Raw genomic sequence first — 17,089 nt, forward strand, 5'->3', positions numbered from 1 at the left:
GTCGAAGGGGGAAAGTAAACAGACCCCAAGAGATAGAGAGGATAGCGCTCTAATCAGTGGGGACGTTCAGTTGCATGTTCTGGCCTTCCTTGCCTTCTGGAACCAACCTCGAGTGCAGGGCAGCACTCAGCCAGCTTCGACTCTGGGGGAGACAGTGCAGTGTGTAGGTACCACGCGGAACGTGCAAAAAGCTGCGTCATAACAGGGCGGGACGTGGCGGTGCATATTGCACGAGCCAATCAATATCCAAATCTTCAACGCCACACACGGCCAAAAGCCAAGAACAAAGCCAAGTCACATTGATGCGTGCCGCCGCTCATGCTTGTCTCACATTCAACAGGCAACAAAGGGAGGCGTTTGACTGTTAATGCCCTACTAAATGTTCTGCAGCGTAATCATCACCAGAATCTGTTAAGAATCGTCATCCGACACCACCTATCATGAACGGCCCTTGTGCCATCTTGTCGATGCCAGGAGATTCCCATGAGCACAAGCTAGAATAGTGTGTGATTTCGAGTCTCATCTACCTACCATTTCGCTCTTATCTACCATAACTAACCAAGGACAAACGCTCGAAAAGCAAGGAACAACTGAAAACCCCAAAGGGTTGGTTTTCTCTGCATAGAAAAGGGTCGTGTGCGTTAAAGGTCCACCAGCGGCATCTCGGGCAGTTCCGTAGGCCGTGTCTTGGGAACTTCACCCGCCTTCCGCACTCCTCCCTTACCAGCGCCTCTTCCTGCTCTGTCACAAGTCATCTTGAGCTGTTGGCCTGGCGCCAGGCTACCATCATGACTCTGGACACCTCCGCTCTCTACTCCCCTCATGTCATCCACAATCAGTCTCGCCACGTTTTTGCCCATCAAAGCGTTAGTCTCCATAGTCGAAATGAAGCTCTCCATACCAGACGTGTAGTAAAAGCCGGCTCCGACAATGGGGTCCTGGAATGTTACGCGAGGCTCGGCCTTGGGATACGAGTAAAACACATGGGGATAATACCACGAAATGGGGCTGACTTCAGCACTTGACTGGTCGTTTGGCTCGGCGATAAACGTCTCTGGGACCTTGACACCAAAGAGACGGCTGAGAAACTCGGGAGTGACCTTTTCAGGAGAAAAGATCTTGTAGGCGTACTCCTCCTTCTGAGTCTTGGGATTCACCAGCTTACGCAACATGCTGATGCTGAAGAAGCCAGCGCTTCCCGCGCCTGCCACCCCCGATGTAGCGTTATCAGTCTTGCCGAGTGTTGTTAGCACTGTTCCGGGGAGAGCTTTGGAATTCTCCAGACCAAAAAATCCGGGGCTGTAGCGGAAGGGCGAGGTGAAAATGGTGACATGAAGCCGCACATAAGGTATCTCGTCAATGTGGGTTTCCAGCACACCATCCGCGATGTTGATATCGCTGAATTGGTACGGATTGGCGAGGATGACATTGTCGAACTCCACTGGGTAGGATGTGTCCTCCTGGGATGACGAATGGATAGCCCGGAGCCTGTACCTGGCGGAAGTGGTGTCTTCGCTTCCGGTTTTCGCGAAAGAGATAGATGACACCGAGGTGTTGAGCATGATGGTCGCCCCCGATCTCTCAACCATCTTCTGGAATATTTGCCAGTTGCCACCCTGAACAGCTGTCGCGCCCGCGGGCGCCATCGCAACCATGGTATCGAGTCCATGGAGGCGTCCAATATTGGTGGCGTAGTTGACCCGGGTGCTGGCTTGAACAATGTCGTGGGCATAAGCACCATAAATCTGGACTCTGTCAGTCAAACAGTCGACCAAGACTCGTTTCGCAACTTACATTATTCGCTTTTAGGAACTCCTCGCCAGTCGCCCCCGTAGCAGGGGCCAAATCGAGATCATATGCGCGTTGTGTCAGGGACTTGAATGGAAAGTACGGTTCTTCGTACATGCGCAAGAATTTGGAAACAGTCTCCTGAACGAGGTCATTTGTCCGCTTAGGGGTCCGAATGCCGTACTTCCAGACGATGTGCCAGAGCTGGGAGATCCAGCTGCTGCTCGTGTCAATCTCAAAGACAAGCTTCTCGCCGTCCCAGATTCCCATTTTAGGGTCGGAGCCTACGTCGGGATCCTTCTTTCGTAAGCCGAACTCCTCCACCGACTGGTTGAGGATGTAGTTCTTCTCGATGAAGATGCTGGCTCCCAGTTCCAGTCGAAGTGAGGGGTCATCATAGGGGTTGATGGTGAGAGTCCGACCACCAATATGATCTGTCTTTTCGAAAATGGTGATGTTGACATTGACGTTGTATTGTGCGGCATACTTGCGCAAGTGGTAGGCGGCGGAAGACCCGGCTGCCCCAGCTCCTGTGTGGTGTATTAGCTTCTTGCAAGTGGAAACGATGTGTACGGAGAAATCGAGGCAAAGAAAATAATCCCATGTTAATAAAGACAGAACTGGAAACTCACCGATGATGGCGACCTGTCGCACCGATGTGTCTTTGTCATCAAGGTTGTCCCCCTCGATGACATCGGGAATTCTGCGGGCAAGAGCTGGCGATGTAAACAACAGCAGTGCCGCAGCGGCGGACTGTAAATCGCATGGCAGTCTCATGTTGTGTTTGGGAACTGGCGATAGGGAGGTTTGTGTTGCTTTCGTTTACATGGATAGGTTGAAGCAAAAGCACTTTCATGAACTTGAAGGTATGAGAAATAGGTGGAGGAGGGAAGCACTCGCTTCTTTACGTATTTAAAGAGTTATCTGACATTGAGGTTGAATTTCTGACAAGTCGTTCCAAGGGAACGCGGTGTAACACAAGCGGATTTGTCGCAGCTTTATTCTCAATACGGTAGAAGTTCAGTTGGTATCAAATAAAGAGCTCTTCCATCCGTCCCGTCGTGGTGAGCCGCGTTGCACGCTATCGGAAAGTGGCATGAAGCCGAACGTTAAAGTGATATGTGAGTACGCCAATCTCCTACATGTCTTCGCGTTAAACAAGGTACCGCTCTATCGCCTTGCCTCGGGATTACTTGAGATGTCACTAACATCCACATGGAATGGAAGGCCAGGCCACCTGATGGCGGAAACAGGCAGCTCAGTTACAGTACCTAGGTTGTGCGGGAGGTGGTCCTAGCTTCCTTCTTGTTCCATGCCGGGCACCCCACCGCCTGCCACCGCCCCTCCATGCCAGCACGACACGGCACGCCCAGAAAGAATGCCAGCACTGACGGGAGCGGGACCACCTCACAAGCTGTACTGGACCTACGACAGGGGCTGCCTGCCGCCTCCGCCCAAACCGTCGCCTGGACTGGAACACGACGGAAAAAAAAGCTAACGCAGGATCGGGGAACAGCTCCTTTACATGCCAAAGAACATCCCACCCCGCAATCGCATCTCTCCTATACAAACAATCTCGATATCCTCGTCCCATCCACTGTTAATCCGCCATGTCTGCTGCCCAGCTTCTTAACCCCAAGGCCGAGTCCCGGGTACGAACGATCCTTCTGTCAAGCGCCCCTCGGGGCCCGAGCGAGTTGGTGCATGTCTTGTTTGCTAACCATGTCAACAGCGGCGGGGCGAAGCTCTCAAGGTCAACATCACCGCGGGTGAGGGCCTCCAAGATGTCCTCAAGTCCAACCTGGGCCCCTCGGGCACCATCAAGATGTACGCAAGCTCCGGTGGCATCTTGTAGTTTTACTTTTGGCTAACAACAAGTGCAATGCAGGCTTGTCGATGGCGCCGGTCAGGTACGAATCCCATAAAGGGGGTGGAAGGCGGGGATGGATGCCATCATCACAGCATACTGACCGCCCTGCGATGCACAACAGATCAAGTTGACAAAGGATGGCAACGTCCTCCTCCGTGAGATGCAAATACAAAACCCGACAGCTGTTATGATCGCCCGTGCTGCGACCGCCCAAGACGACATTTGCGGTGACGGCACAACGTCGGTGGTGTTGTTGGTGGGAGAGCTCCTTAAGCAGGCCGATCGTTACATCTCCGAGGGTCTTCACCCCAGGATAATCACAGATGGTTTCGAGATCGCCAAGACCGAGGCGCTCAAGGTCAGCATCCCTCGTCGCTTTTGTCTGTTCCCGCGGAACACTCCTGACACTGTCGCAGTTCCTCGATGACTTCAAGCTCCCTCGCGAGGTCGACCGCGAGCTCCTCCTCTCCGTCGCCCGTACCTCGCTTGCCACCAAGCTGAGCGCCAGCCTGGCCCAGAGCTTGACCGCCGATATTGTCGATGCCGTCCTCGCTATCTACCAGCCCCCGGCCAAGCCCGACCTTCACATGATCGAGATCATGACCATGCAACACCGCACTGCCTCTGATACCCAGCTTATCCGCGGTCTCGCCCTCGATCACGGCGCCCGCCATCCCGATATGCCCAAGCGCGTTGAGAACGCCTACATCCTCACCCTCAACGTCTCCCTCGAATACGAAAAGTCCGAGATCAACTCTGGCTTCTTCTACTCTAGTGCCGAGCAGAGGGACAAGCTCGTGGAGAGTGAGCGTCGCTTCGTCGATGCCAAGCTGAAGAAGATCGTCGAGCTCAAGAAGGAGGTCTGCGGCAACGATCCCACCAAGAACTTTGTTATCATCAACCAAAAGGGTATCGACCCTCTGTCTCTGGATGTGTTGGCCAAGAACGGTATCCTCGCTCTCCGGAGAGCGAAGAGGAGGAATATGGAGAGACTTCAGCTCGTCTGCGGCGGTGTTGCTCAGAACAGTGTCGACGACCTTTCACCGGAGGTTCTCGGTTGGGCTGGTCTTGTCTACGAGCAACAGCTTGGTGAGGAGAAGTACACTTTCATCGAGGAGGTCAAGGACCCCAAGTCCGTGACCCTCCTTATCAAGGGCCCCAATGCGCACACCATCACCCAGCTTAAGGATGCCGTCCGTGACGGTCTTCGCAGTGTCTACAACATGATTGTCGACAAGAGTGTTGTTCCCGGTGGTGGCGCTTTCCAGGTTGCCTGCGCTGCCCATCTCAAGAGCGATGCCTTCACAAAGACGGTCAAGGGCAAGGCCAAGTGGGGTGTCGAGGCTTTTGCCGATGCTCTTTTGGTTATTCCCAAGACCCTTGCCGCCAACGCCGGTCTTGACGTTCAAGATTCTCGTAAGTCATGTTTCTCCTCTACCAGCTTTGCACATGCTAACTGTTCGTCTTCAGTCGCTGCTCTTCAAGACGAGCAAGCCGAGGGCAATGTTGTTGGTCTCGACCTTGCAACTGGCGAGCCTATGGACCCTACACTGGAGGGTGTTTATGATTCGTTCAGAGTATTGAGGAACTGCGTCGCCTCCAGTGCCGGCATCGCATCTAACCTGTTGTTGTGCGACGAGCTTCTCAAGGCGAGACAGATGGGTAGGGCTGGAGGTCCTGGACCTGGCATGGACGGTCCCGATTCTTAAACAACTGTGTAAATCGTCTGCATGTAAGATACCTATTGAAAAACTAATACATGGCGATGAGAGGTCAAAAACACAACTTCATGCTGTCCTTCCTGCTTATTTCCTCAACGCATACCCCTGGGGCTTCCATGATAATCCACACCTCAGGGGTTGGCTGGTCCTGTCTGAGCAAGGGCCATATCAACAACCCTGGATAATACGGGACCGGGCTGGAACCGACTCCACGGATCACAGCGGGGCCCGCTGAAAACTTACCCCGCCAAAATTTGATGGTCCCGCTGTTGCATTGGAGTTCAGTTGCCCAGGCGCCAAAAATTACAAAATTCCATGCTTGACATATTTGTGATCCACCAGATAGTATCCATTCCTACACCTCTGAACACTCTATTCCCGGACCATTTCAAGTCCATCTTACGACACCTAAACCGGACGTCTATCAGCAAATATGGCTCCCTACGATGACTCCTCAGACGAGGGCGAGGATCTCGAGTTCACCGAGACCAACGTCCTTCTAGGCTATGCCGACGCCGACTCCAATGGCGAGAAGGTTAGCCGCCTCGGTGGTCGTCCTGTATGATGTTTTCCTTTTCCAATCGCGGTTCTGGTTCTTCCCTTTTCCTAACCAAGAAATACCTCCGCAGGAATGGCTCGACGAAGAATCCCCGGCCTCGGCCGCTTTCGCCAAGTGCAAGGTCTGCAAGGACTACATGGTCCTCCTCCTCCAACTCAACGCCGAACTCCCCGATCACTTTCCTGGCCACGAGCGCCGTCTTTACGTATTTTCCTGCCGGAGGAAGAGCTGCCGCAGGAAGGAGGGCAGCATCAGAGCCGTGAGGGGCGTCAGGGTGGCAGTAGATGCGCCCACGGCGAAGGAGGACAAGAAGAAGACTACTGCCGCGGTGGAGCAGGAGAAGAAGGAGATGCCCAAGGCTTCCACGCTGGGACTGGGTGAGGCTTTGTTCGGTGCGAAGCCGGCTGCTAGCGCAGGAGGAGGAGCAAAGACCAACCCCTTTGCGTCCGGCGGTAGTGGTTCCTCAGTGAACCCTTTTGCGCCTAGGGGAACTGCTGCTGCAAACCCATTTGCGCCAAAGCAGCAGGAGACACCGAAGCCGCAGGAAGACACGACATCAGGACAGCAACAACAACAACAACAACAACACGAAGAAGAACAGAAACAAGCCGAAAAGGATGACCTCCCCAAAACCTTTGCGCAAACCCTCTCCCTCAACAACACCACCACCACCACCACCCAGCAGACTCAAACTCCCGCCCCGGCCCCCTCCGAGCCCTGGCCAACCGACGCCTCCGCTCTCCCTCCTCCCTACCCTGAACGCTGGATCTGGGACGCCGACTACGAGACTCTCGACCCCACCCCTGCTCTTCCTCCTCAAAAGATCGAAACGATGGACATCGACACCGAAGGCGCCTCTGGCTCCGGCTCAGGAGGAGGAAAAGAAGACAAGGACGTCTTCGAATCCACCATGGACGCGGTCTTCCAGCGGTTTGCCGATCGCGTCGGGCAGAACCCGGAGCAGGTGATTCGGTACGAGTTTGCGGGACAGCCACTTTTGTACAGCAAGAATGATGCGGTGGGCAAGCTCCTTCACGTGCCCGCTGGCGCCGCGAACGCGAACGAGAAGGTGACTACCACTTCTTCTGCTGGCAAGGGAAAGATTCCCAATTGTGGAAACTGCGGTGCTGGAAGGGTCTTTGAGGTGCAGTTGACGCCGCATGCGATTGAGGAGCTGGAATGCGAGGAGGACTCGATGGATGGTATGGATTGGGGTACTATTATTGTGGGCGTTTGTGAAAAGGATTGTGGCCCGAGGGGAATTGAGAGGGGCGTGGCTGGGTACGTGGAGGAGTGGGCGGGTGTGCAGTGGGAGGAGTTGAGTGTCAAGCGGTAAATCTCAAGGACGCTCATGGAGATAAGTCAAGGATTCGAGATATTATTCATGGACATGAGAGCGGAGTCTATGAAAGGGGACTGTGGTAGAATTGTCAGTGTCATGTATTGTTTGGTAGTGAAAAGGCGTTCGGGAGCCGAAAAGTTTAAAGGGGATATTTTCGGGATTAACTAGACTATGCGAACCAAACTACCTCTCCGAATATCACGAAGCGAGAAAACATGATTGCTGGGAAGCTGAAACGGCAACAAGTTCATACACACGTTGGGCTCTTTGAGGGAAGTTGAAAACCACGCCGAAAAGCTTGCCAAAGACGGGACTACCAACTGGTCATGTACTGGTCATGTCATAGTTTCATATTCCGACGCCCTTGACAAATTCTACCATGTATGCTCTTCCAAACACCATAGAAACCCGCAAGACATCCGTCACCGCCGTCAGGAATCCCACTTCTACCTCTTTCTACGCGAACGGCTGTCTGTTCCGAGACCAAGGACAGTGTAAAGTAGCTAGCAACAGCAGTAACGGGATAAAAACGTGCCCGTCCAGTTCCGTTCTTCAACATTTGTCTCAAAACCCAAAAACGCCAGAGCTTTTTTTTGCTACCAGATGCAAGAAATTGGGGCCCAATCACACACACAGAAGGATGTAATTATACGGGTATTGACATCAGGCCCCCCATTGTTTCTCGTCCTCTTCTTCTTGTTGTCCCCCCCTCTCTCCATGTTTCGAAAGAAGGGATTTTTGTCTCTTCAGTTCTTCAACCTTCTTCCTCCCTTTCCTTCCCCGTTTCGTTGCGTTCCTTCAGCATTTCTCGACACTGCCAAGTGTTGACGGCGCCTAAGCAGACTCCTCCCAGCTGCGCTTGATGACCCTCGCGAACATGTCGACGTTGACGTCCTCGCGAATCTCGGCCTTGCGCGCCTCGTTGTCGGCGTTCTTGGGGATCTGGACGAGATCGCCCTCGACCTTCCAGCCGCACGTCTCGGTGATGAACTGGGTGGTGGCCTCGGAGTTGTTGAGGCCGAGCCAGCTCTCGAGCACGGGGAACTGGATCTCGCGGTACGACTGGCCGACGAGCTGGGCGATGCGGACGCGGATCATGTCCTCGAAGCCGGCGATGTCGGTGGTCAGGTCGGCGTAGAGATCGTCGCTGTCGAGGGTGGCCCAGAAGCGGGCGTACTCGGCACCCTCGAGCTGGGCGTTGAGGGCGCGCAGCTTGGAAACAGCCTCGGTGAGCTCCGAGGACGAGTTGGGGCCCGGGTTGAACTGCGAGGGGCTGAGGAGGTGGAGGGCGAGGTCGAACTGGGGCGAGGGGAACTGGGTCATGGCCTTGACGAGGATGTTGGTGATGACCTCATCCTTGATGCGGTCGGGGTTGAGTTGGTAGCTGTTTGGGTGGTAGGCAGACAAGGCTGTGGTTAGCAAAGACTGTACTCATCAAGGTGTTTCGGTTTATAGTTGTGAATAAAGAAAGACCAGTCGTCAGATAGAGCTAATATTTTGGACATCATTCGTGGAGATTGTTCCACGATCAGATAATACATGCTAGGATTGCACATCATCCAGGTCTCTTTGCTGGGGAGAGTAGATGTAGTTATGATTGAAGGGTGTCGACGTACAGCTTAAGCAGCGCGCGGTTGGCGTTGCAATCGCAGAACTTCTCCTCACATTGTTGGGTGAGGTAGGCCTCGAGAGTGCCAGCGGCTTCAGGGTTGTAGCGCTCGAGACCGTTGATGATGGCGCGGATGAAGTCGGGGCGCTCTTGGGGATCCTCGCCGTTCATGATGGGCAAAAAGGTAGGACGAGTTTGGTTGAGGGTCGGGGGGTATTTATCTTCGGGGCGAGGGAGGAGAAGATGGGTGGGCGCGGGGGGGTCGGTGCTGGAGTTTCGGCGAGGTTGGGCAGTTGATGGGGGGACAAATGCAGAGCGTCGACTTGTCGAAGGGGCTCTCTTGCTGTCTTTTGCGTTCGCAAGTTTTCGGCCTCAATCCATCAAAGAGCGGATGGTGGGGTTCCTGCCGTGAACAACTGCCCTTTCATGGGGCTGGTTTTTCGTGTGTGAACGCTAGAGCCCGATTAGGGTTAGCTTCACTGGTGGGGTAAACATCTTGGCAAAGAGACATCGAGCAGGTCTTGCGAGTTGCGACGTCTTCGGAAAGCGTGTGACGTGACAGCTTCGACAGCTCGAGACAGCTGGTCGGTCAGGTGGCCGCGTGGCAGGCTCGTGCAGCTGGCAAACGCGTTGTTGCTTGTCGCGATCAACCAGACGTCATCAACTCGGCCGGGTCCGGATGCAAACATTCAGGAAAAGAAAAACAGACCGAACAACTGTCGACGACTTCTTGTTATGAGACCGCCTTGAACCCTTTTGCATCATGAGCCTCTTTGATCCGTGACTTTCTGAACTCCAGACTCCAAACACTTTCCCACCCCGAAACATGTCCAGTCCAGCCAAGAAACGCAAACTCAACTCGGGCACAAAACAATCTTTTTCTGTTCCTAGCAGAGGTCTTGAGTACTTTTTCGCTAAACAAAAGCAGAATGGGGCTTCCAAGGAACCATCTCCTTTGCCCAAGGAATCCGACTCACAGCCTATTCAGCAAGGGTCGTCAGAAGAGCATTTGAATGATGAGGAGCTTGCGCGAAAGCTGCAGGCCGAATGGGATGCTGAAGCAAGGGCCTCATCAACACCGAGGGAAAATGATGTTCGCTCGCAGGATGTCGCAGTGTCGGCAACAGAGCCCGTGGACACAGATGGCGTTGAACCAACCAATGAGTCAAATCCACAGACAGTAACCGCACCACCCAAGGCTGACCGGCCCAAAGGGAAGAATACATTGTCACTCTCTTCCGCAGCCGCTACAGAAGACCAGGCATCGGCATCTATTCCTCTTGACGAAAGTCCCTTGACCTTCAATCCATCCAAGTACATCCACCAGCTCCAGGAATCGTGGGCCACTGATAGAGGTGATGCGTCCTACGCCCTCCTTATACGATGCTTTGTCTTGGTTAGCAGCACCACAAGCAGGATCAAAATTGTCGACACGCTAGTCAACTGTGTCCGATTGTTGATTGAGGGAGATCCGTCCAGCTTGTTGCCCGCAGTATGGCTGGCAACGAACGCAATTTCCCCACCGTACGTGTCTATGGAACTTGGTTTGGGTGGTTCTGCTATCTCAAAGGCTCTCAAACAAGTGTGTGGCCTCGACAACAGGTCGCTCAAAGCACTTAACGATAAGCTGGGTGACCCGGGCGATGTTGCATTTGAGGCAAAGAAGAAACAAAGCTTCACTCTACGAAAGCCAAAACCGTTAACAATCAAGGGGGTCTTCCAGTCACTAGTCAAAATCTCCAAGACTCAGGGGCAGGGCAGCGGTGATGTAAAGCAACGGATTGTTGACAAACTGCTCCAAGATGCTCGCGGAGGCGAAGAAAGCAGATATGTCGTCAGGACATTATGTCAACATGTGAGTTGGGTCTTTCCGAACCTTATCACCTCGCTAACATGGATTAGTTGCGCATCGGAGCTGTCAAAACCACTATGCTCATCGCCCTAGCTCGAGCTTTTTTGCTTTCCAAACCTCCAGGCGCGAACATCCCGACGAAAGACCCAAATCAACTGGCAAGGCTGAAGAAAGAGGAGCTAGCCGAGGTATATGCGAAGGCCGAGGAAATTGTCAAGGCCTCGTATGCCCGACATCCAGATTACAACGACCTTGTCCCGGTACTGCTCGAGATTGGCGTGTCTGAGGAGTTATTGGTGCGATGTGGTCTAACACTTCACATTCCGCTGCGGCCCATGCTTGGGGGCATCACCAGGGACTTGTCAGAAATGCTCTCTCGACTTCAAGGGCGTGATTTCGCTTGCGAGTACAAGTATGACGGCCAACGTGCCCAAATCCATTGTGACGAGAGGGGAGTTGTCTCCATCTTTTCCCGCCATCTAGAACTCATGACAGACAAATACCCCGATCTCGTCGCGCTCGTTCCCAAAATTAGGGGTGAAGATGTCCAGAGCTTCATCATGGAGGGCGAAGTGGTCGCCGTGGACCGGGCCACAGGCGAGCTGAAGAATTTCCAGACGTTAACGAACCGTGCCAGAAAAGACGTTGCGATAGGGACCATCACTATCGACGTGTGTCTGTTCGCATTCGACCTCATGTATCTCAATGGACAACCACTCCTCAACAGATCTTTCCGAGAACGACGAGACATGTTGCGATCACTCTTTGTGGAGATACCGCACCATTTTACATGGGTCAAAAGCATCGATGCGACATCCCAAGAGTCGGAAACAGTCCTCGAGTTCTTCAAGTCGGCCGTTGATAGCAAGTGTGAAGGTATCATGGTCAAGATTCTCGACAATTTACCAGAGCTTGAAGCCCTTGGGCCTGACGACAATACCAACTCAATAATTCCCAAAGAGCAGGTCGCTACCTCCTCCGATGCCGTCGCAGTCTCGGTCTCGGTCTCATCCAAAAAGTCCCTAAAGGGAATGGGCAAAGGCAATCCCGCAGAAACGAAAGCATCTTCCGATACGCCCAACCCCAACTCCAACGAAAAGAAGCAATCGCGCCGCAAACCCCTCCTAGCAACTTACGAACCCGACAAGCGTCTCGACTCCTGGCTTAAAGTCAAAAAGGACTACATCGGCACCTCGGCCGGCGTCGACACGCTGGACCTAATACCCATCGCCGCCTGGCACGGCACCGGCCGCAAAGCCAAGTGGTGGTCACCAATCCTGCTAGCCGTGCGCAACGAAGAAACCGGCTCACTAGAAGCAGTTTGCAAGTGCATGTCGGGCTTCACCGATTCCTTCTACAAAGCCAACCGCGAAGTCTACGACAAGGACGGCTCCTTCAGTTCCGATGGGGAGCCCAGGAATGTACATGTGGCGAAGCCGGGATTTGTCGAGTACGCGGGAGGCAACCCGGATGTGTGGTTTGAGCCGCAGGAGGTGTGGGAAGTGGCGTTTGCGGATATCACGATTAGTCCGACGTACACGGCGGCGATTGGGTTGGTGCGGGAGGATAAGGGGCTGAGTTTGAGGTTTCCGAGGTTCTTGCGCAAGAGGGAGGATAAGGGAATTGAGGAGGCGAGTACGAGCGATTTTTTGGCGGGGTTGTGGAGGAAGCAGGAGGTGAAGACACCCGCACCGCCGCCGGTCGAGGGTGGAAGGGAAATTGATGAAGCGGGTTTGGAGAATGAGGATGAGGATCACGATGAGGATGAGGATGGAGAATAGGACACTGGTGATGATTCATCGCCATTTTTACCACGTTCTTCTTTGGCAATGCCTCGGTTGACGCTGACTTGCAAACCACCATAGTTGCACAAAGGAGCGAACTGCAAGAGCATCATTGCGTGTACGACTACTTTCATTCGTGCCTCCTTGTTGGTATCTAATCTCGCCTGTTTTTTCACACTTCCCTCCACGCCACATCTCCCTACTCCTTCCACGCTCTGTACAGAATTTTGCATCCATACTTTTCTCCCTTCTTCAACAACATCTGCCCCTTCCACTCGGGCACATTGCAAGCGTTGACCCACCTGCTGGGCTCAAGGCAGAAGCCGCTGCGCGGCTTGCGAGCGGGAACGCCGTCCACCGCGGGAATATCGATATACTTGCCCGTGTAAAACTGGAAGGCGGGCTCGGTGCTGTACACCTCAAGGTGGATCTTGGACTCGGGGTGGAACGCGCTGAGGTTCTTCTTGAGAGGCAGCGAGCGCGTATCGATGGGAACTGACGAAGGGTCCTCGTTGACGATGAAGCAGTCATCGATGTCGGGCTCAGCAGCGCCGAGGGTGAATGGGACGTTGCCAGCCTTGACGGCAGGGTTGGGGAAGGGCACAGGGCCGCCGGTGGGGATGCCGCCTTGGTCGACGGGGAGGTACTGGTTCGTGGCAAGGGTGACGATGGTGCCTTCGATGGAAGGGCCGCCGGTCAGGTTGAAGTATCTGTTTATCGTAAGCGTCAGCCTTTCGGCTTACACTGGTCCACCGGGAAGACGAGGGAAAACACATACGAATGGTTAGTCATGTTGATGACCGTCTCCTCCACCTCACCATCCAACAGCTCCGCCTCATATTCAATACCAAGCAAAACCTTCTCCTTGCCATCCTCGCCCTTCTCCTTGCTAACGGTGTAGATCACCCTGGCCTCCACCTTTCCGGGAAAACCCTCGTCGCCGTCCTCGCTCACCAGCGTGAACTGGACGCTCTCACCACCGTCAATCTTGTCGCTCTTGCCCTCGAACGCGGGGATCTCCCTAATGCCGACGGGCTTAGGGCCGTCCCAGACCTTCTTGCCCCAGCCGACCACGCCGCCGTGCAGGTTGTTGGGCCCGTTGTTGGCGGCCAGAGTGTACGATTGCCCGCCGTTGAGTGAGTCGATCTTGGCGCCCTTGACCCGGTTGGCGACGCGGCCGATGGTCTCGCCGAAGAAGCAGGCATTGTGCGACTCGTAGGCCTTTTGGGAGGGGAAGCCGAGGACGATGTTGGTGCCGGCGACGTAGAGGGACTGGATGATGGCTCCCAAGGGGATGAAGGAGGCGGTTGCGTCAGACATGTTGGCTGTTATGTGATCGATAATATCCAATGCGCTGCTAGCTATACTTTGCTGGCTTGATGGTGGTGGTGGTGATGCTTGTTGTTGCTGGAGGAATTTGTAGTCTCGAGTGTGTCGCTCAAGAATGAGGCGATGATGTCATTGACGCTGTTTCACAAAATGAAGGAAATAATCACGAGATGGGAAGGCAGAGGGTACGAGGGAAAGAACGATAATTTGTATTCCATGGTGCTACCACAGGCTCAGTACCGAAGAGGAAAGTACATAAGCTCACCCGCCACAACTTCCTCCCGAACGGACCGAATCCAGCGCATTCGGATGTATAATTTCGTGTTGTGACACGGGAAACTGGAAGTTGTTATGGGTTCGATGCCAGGGCAATAGAGGAATCAACCTTGAGCGCCGGCCGGGGGTGTTCCACATGACGGCGGGGAGCTCTGATTTCAGCCTATTTTCCTGGTTGTTTGCGCCATCCTTCCCCTCAATTCACCCGGCAGGAACCAGCTGTGGACACTGCGATTGACATGCTTGACAGGGTCTAGCTTGCAACCTGAAGGGGGCAATCACCTGTTTGGTGGGGGACTGGAGCGCCCTTCTTCCCCGTGGTGTGGGGGGTTCTCGGGGGGTTTCTTTGCTTCTGTGGAGGAGATTGCGGGGTGCCTTGAAAGCTTCCTGCTTGGCGGCAGCGATAGTTGCTGGGGAAACCACCGGGGGTCAATTTAATATTTGCATCACGACGAAAACAATACCTACACCTCACGCCCAGTTCATGTGTTCTTCCAGAAAGTATGTGTATTTATGGACTACCTACGCCTGCGCTGCTTCAGGCTACACTGACTTTTCCACAGTGAGTTCCAATGGTAGAACTGCGGCGAAAGAAATACGAGAGGTATGCAAGTGGTTTTCGCAAGACCAGTAAGGTACTATTTCCCGATCAGAACGCATACCTTCTCCGTCCGAGTCGTTATTGTTCTATCATCAAAAATCTATACCGCTTTTTTTACATCTCAACGCTAAGTCTACGCTCTTCTGTGACCGGTCAATCTTACCATCCGAACGTCACTTCGTGCGCCTCTTGTCGGACTGGAGCAACCCGCTCACCAACCTAATCCAAGGCCTTTCCGAACAAGACCTGTCTCTTGCGATCTGGATTCGGTCTCCTTCACTTTATTCCAAACCCGGAAATGTTGGAAGATCTCCCTTGTGGTCGAACAGTTGACAGCACCGGGACTGGCTCCAGCTGTTTCCTCCGCTGGATTTGGTTGTGGGGTTACGTCTTGAAGACTCATCGTTAATGAAGCTGCCCCTTTTTTTCTTGGTGATTGAAATGCACAAGTCGATATGGAACAAGTCTGGCAGAACCAAATCATGACTTACATAGACCAGGATAGTCCTCCCTGAACGCTTTGGCTGTCACTCTCCTGCTCCCGTCGTTCCAGTCCACATAACTGGGAGCCATCAACTGGTAGAGCGACATGAACCCCCAGGTTTGTTGGCTGTCCACGGCATGGCCATGAAGCAGCTCGGCCCGCAGTCCACGCAGACCATCTCGAATGAGATTCAGTATAAACTCATCAGCCTGCTCGTCTGAAGATACAACAGTATTCACATCTCCCACCTTGGGGATGTCGACTTGATGGATGATTTCAATGGGCAATGCGCGTGTGAGCTCGTATCCAATGTATGACTCGGTGGGCTCTAGGGAGTGTCGCGGGTCGATTCTGCTGCATCCCGATTCCAAGGCTTCGGCAACAAACAGAACGTGACAGAGGTGAGCTTCACGTGGTTGAAAAACAGGATTTACAAACTGCACGTACTCCACTTCAATCGACTTCTCCGGGTCCGAGTTCTCTTCATGACTAGAGGTACCCGTATCACGGGGCCCTCGCTGGTAGTGGAAAGCGGCGCACATCTCGTTTTCAAGAAGCTGCTTGAACCTCGAAGAGACATAGTCTGGGCAATGAGCATAAGCGGTTACTTTCCATATTTCCCCCCGATTGGTCAAGTCAATGCGTCTTTTCAGCGGCGCAACAAGAGGATTGATAGACAATTCCAGTTCCAGCTCCTCTATAGTGATGTAGAGGTTTGGTTGGCTACCTGTAGGAAATCGGTTTTCCACTTTCGTCATTGACAAGTCGACAAAGGACCTCGGATGTATACCGAGCAAACTCAGATTGGGAAGAAAGACTTTTTGTAGATAGATAATCGATGGCCCGTTGGAAGAGAGCACGTAAGAGCCTCCTGTGATTTTGAGCGTGAACATGTAATCCCTTGGGTAGTAGTCGTAAGCGCCGAATTCCCGAGACCCGAGGTGACAGAATAGAATATAGGGAAGAACTGTGAGGAAAAGCATGGCAGCTGAGCCATCCAATGTAGAACTAGTCATTTTTGACGGCCTCTTGTCACGGAGCATATGTGGGACGAACAGCACGACAATGGTGCCCCTCTGGGAATAGTGGACGGACGAAACCCCCACGGCCAGACCCGTTAGAATTTTGTTGGCCGTTGTATGTTCTGCGTTGGTGCCCTCTCCAATGGGATGGAGCGTCCTCTCGGTCAGGTAGACTGGTTCGCTGAACAGACCTGATAGAACAATGGAGAGGCGAAGTCGATCGAGACCGCCTTCGTACTTGCAGTTATTGAGGTCAATTAGATGGAGTGCCGGACCAGCCATGGCGATATCCTTTAAAAAGATTCTCTTCCTTCGACTGTTGATATTTTTTCTTTCTTTCAGTATTGCTGCTTGCTGGTGAATGCTGCGGATTGAATGCCGAGTAAGTTTTGTTTCGTCCGAGATGATCGCACTGCCTTTTATCAACAAACACGGTACGTCGCAACTTGGTGGCATGTTACGATTTACGAGTGCACGAGTTGCTCCCTCAGAATCATTGGCCCCTTCTTCGTTTCGAGCTATAACGAGACGGACACATACAGAGGTAGGAACTTGCCTATTCTGATACCGCGAGTCCCGAGTGAAAGGGAAGTAACGGGGAAGATCAAGGCACCGCAACATTGTTAGGCAACTACGTACTTGGGCAGATAGGGACATGATTCTATTAGTATGTGTATCTGATCGATATCTATCGAATTTCTTGAAAATGCTGTGATCCCTCACTGCTGGGATGGGTGTCGTTTTAGGAAGTTATGTAGAAAGGAGGTCATAGCCTCCATATGGAACGAGGGATTGCTGGCGATGGATGCTGCTGTCTGGTATATAAGGACCAAATCATTTGACTTTTTCCAT

At 53.3% G+C, this 17,089-nt stretch overlaps 7 protein-coding genes across 7 annotated transcripts; 3 read left to right on the forward strand and 4 right to left on the reverse strand.

The window, feature by feature from the left end:
- Positions 1 to 486: 486 nt before the first annotated feature.
- NEUTE1DRAFT_131085 (uncharacterized protein) lies at positions 487 to 2,577 on the reverse strand (the record flags this gene model as incomplete). The annotated part of the gene is made up of 3 exons (XM_009854838.1): positions 487 to 1,745; positions 1,795 to 2,318; positions 2,421 to 2,577. 3 exons carry the CDS (start codon positions 2,563 to 2,565, stop codon positions 642 to 644), a joined length of 1,773 nt encoding a protein of 590 aa, XP_009853140.1.
- Positions 2,578 to 3,338: 761 nt separating this feature from the next.
- On the forward strand, positions 3,339 to 5,441 carry NEUTE1DRAFT_66790 (T-complex protein 1 subunit zeta; the record flags this gene model as incomplete). Its single annotated transcript, XM_009854839.1, has 6 exons — positions 3,339 to 3,440; positions 3,521 to 3,615; positions 3,677 to 3,698; positions 3,780 to 4,016; positions 4,075 to 5,074; positions 5,129 to 5,441. The coding sequence occupies 6 exons, from the start codon at positions 3,399 to 3,401 to the stop codon at positions 5,365 to 5,367; spliced, it is 1,635 nt and encodes a 544-aa protein (XP_009853141.1).
- Positions 5,442 to 5,756: 315 nt separating this feature from the next.
- NEUTE1DRAFT_147844 (uncharacterized protein) lies at positions 5,757 to 7,474 on the forward strand (the record flags this gene model as incomplete). The annotated part of the gene is made up of 2 exons (XM_009854840.1): positions 5,757 to 5,938; positions 6,009 to 7,474. The coding sequence occupies 2 exons, from the start codon at positions 5,813 to 5,815 to the stop codon at positions 7,272 to 7,274; spliced, it is 1,392 nt and encodes a 463-aa protein (XP_009853142.1).
- Positions 7,475 to 7,592: 118 nt separating this feature from the next.
- Positions 7,593 to 9,258, reverse strand: NEUTE1DRAFT_117714 (uncharacterized protein; the record flags this gene model as incomplete). The annotated part of the gene is made up of 2 exons (XM_009854841.1): positions 7,593 to 8,664; positions 8,897 to 9,258. The coding sequence occupies 2 exons, from the start codon at positions 9,058 to 9,060 to the stop codon at positions 8,115 to 8,117; spliced, it is 714 nt and encodes a 237-aa protein (XP_009853143.1).
- Positions 9,259 to 9,715: 457 nt separating this feature from the next.
- On the forward strand, positions 9,716 to 12,522 carry NEUTE1DRAFT_85482 (uncharacterized protein; the record flags this gene model as incomplete). Its single annotated transcript, XM_009854842.1, has 3 exons — positions 9,716 to 10,748; positions 10,805 to 11,706; positions 11,842 to 12,522. 3 exons carry the CDS (start codon positions 9,716 to 9,718, stop codon positions 12,520 to 12,522), a joined length of 2,616 nt encoding a protein of 871 aa, XP_009853144.1.
- Positions 12,523 to 12,621: 99 nt separating this feature from the next.
- On the reverse strand, positions 12,622 to 13,845 carry NEUTE1DRAFT_66801 (uncharacterized protein; the record flags this gene model as incomplete). The annotated part of the gene is made up of 2 exons (XM_009854843.1): positions 12,622 to 13,235; positions 13,304 to 13,845. The coding sequence occupies 2 exons, from the start codon at positions 13,843 to 13,845 to the stop codon at positions 12,725 to 12,727; spliced, it is 1,053 nt and encodes a 350-aa protein (XP_009853145.1).
- A 1,105-nt stretch (positions 13,846 to 14,950) lies between these two features.
- On the reverse strand, positions 14,951 to 16,519 carry NEUTE1DRAFT_46975 (uncharacterized protein; the record flags this gene model as incomplete). The annotated part of the gene is made up of 3 exons (XM_009854459.1): positions 14,951 to 14,991; positions 15,223 to 15,569; positions 15,663 to 16,519. The coding sequence occupies 3 exons, from the start codon at positions 16,517 to 16,519 to the stop codon at positions 14,951 to 14,953; spliced, it is 1,245 nt and encodes a 414-aa protein (XP_009852761.1).
- Positions 16,520 to 17,089: the final 570 nt, after the last annotated feature.

Source organism: Neurospora tetrasperma, assembly GCF_000213175.1.
Source record: "Neurospora tetrasperma FGSC 2508 unplaced genomic scaffold NEUTE1scaffold_5, whole genome shotgun sequence".
In the NCBI taxonomy this organism is placed as follows: domain Eukaryota; kingdom Fungi; phylum Ascomycota; class Sordariomycetes; order Sordariales; family Sordariaceae; genus Neurospora; species Neurospora tetrasperma.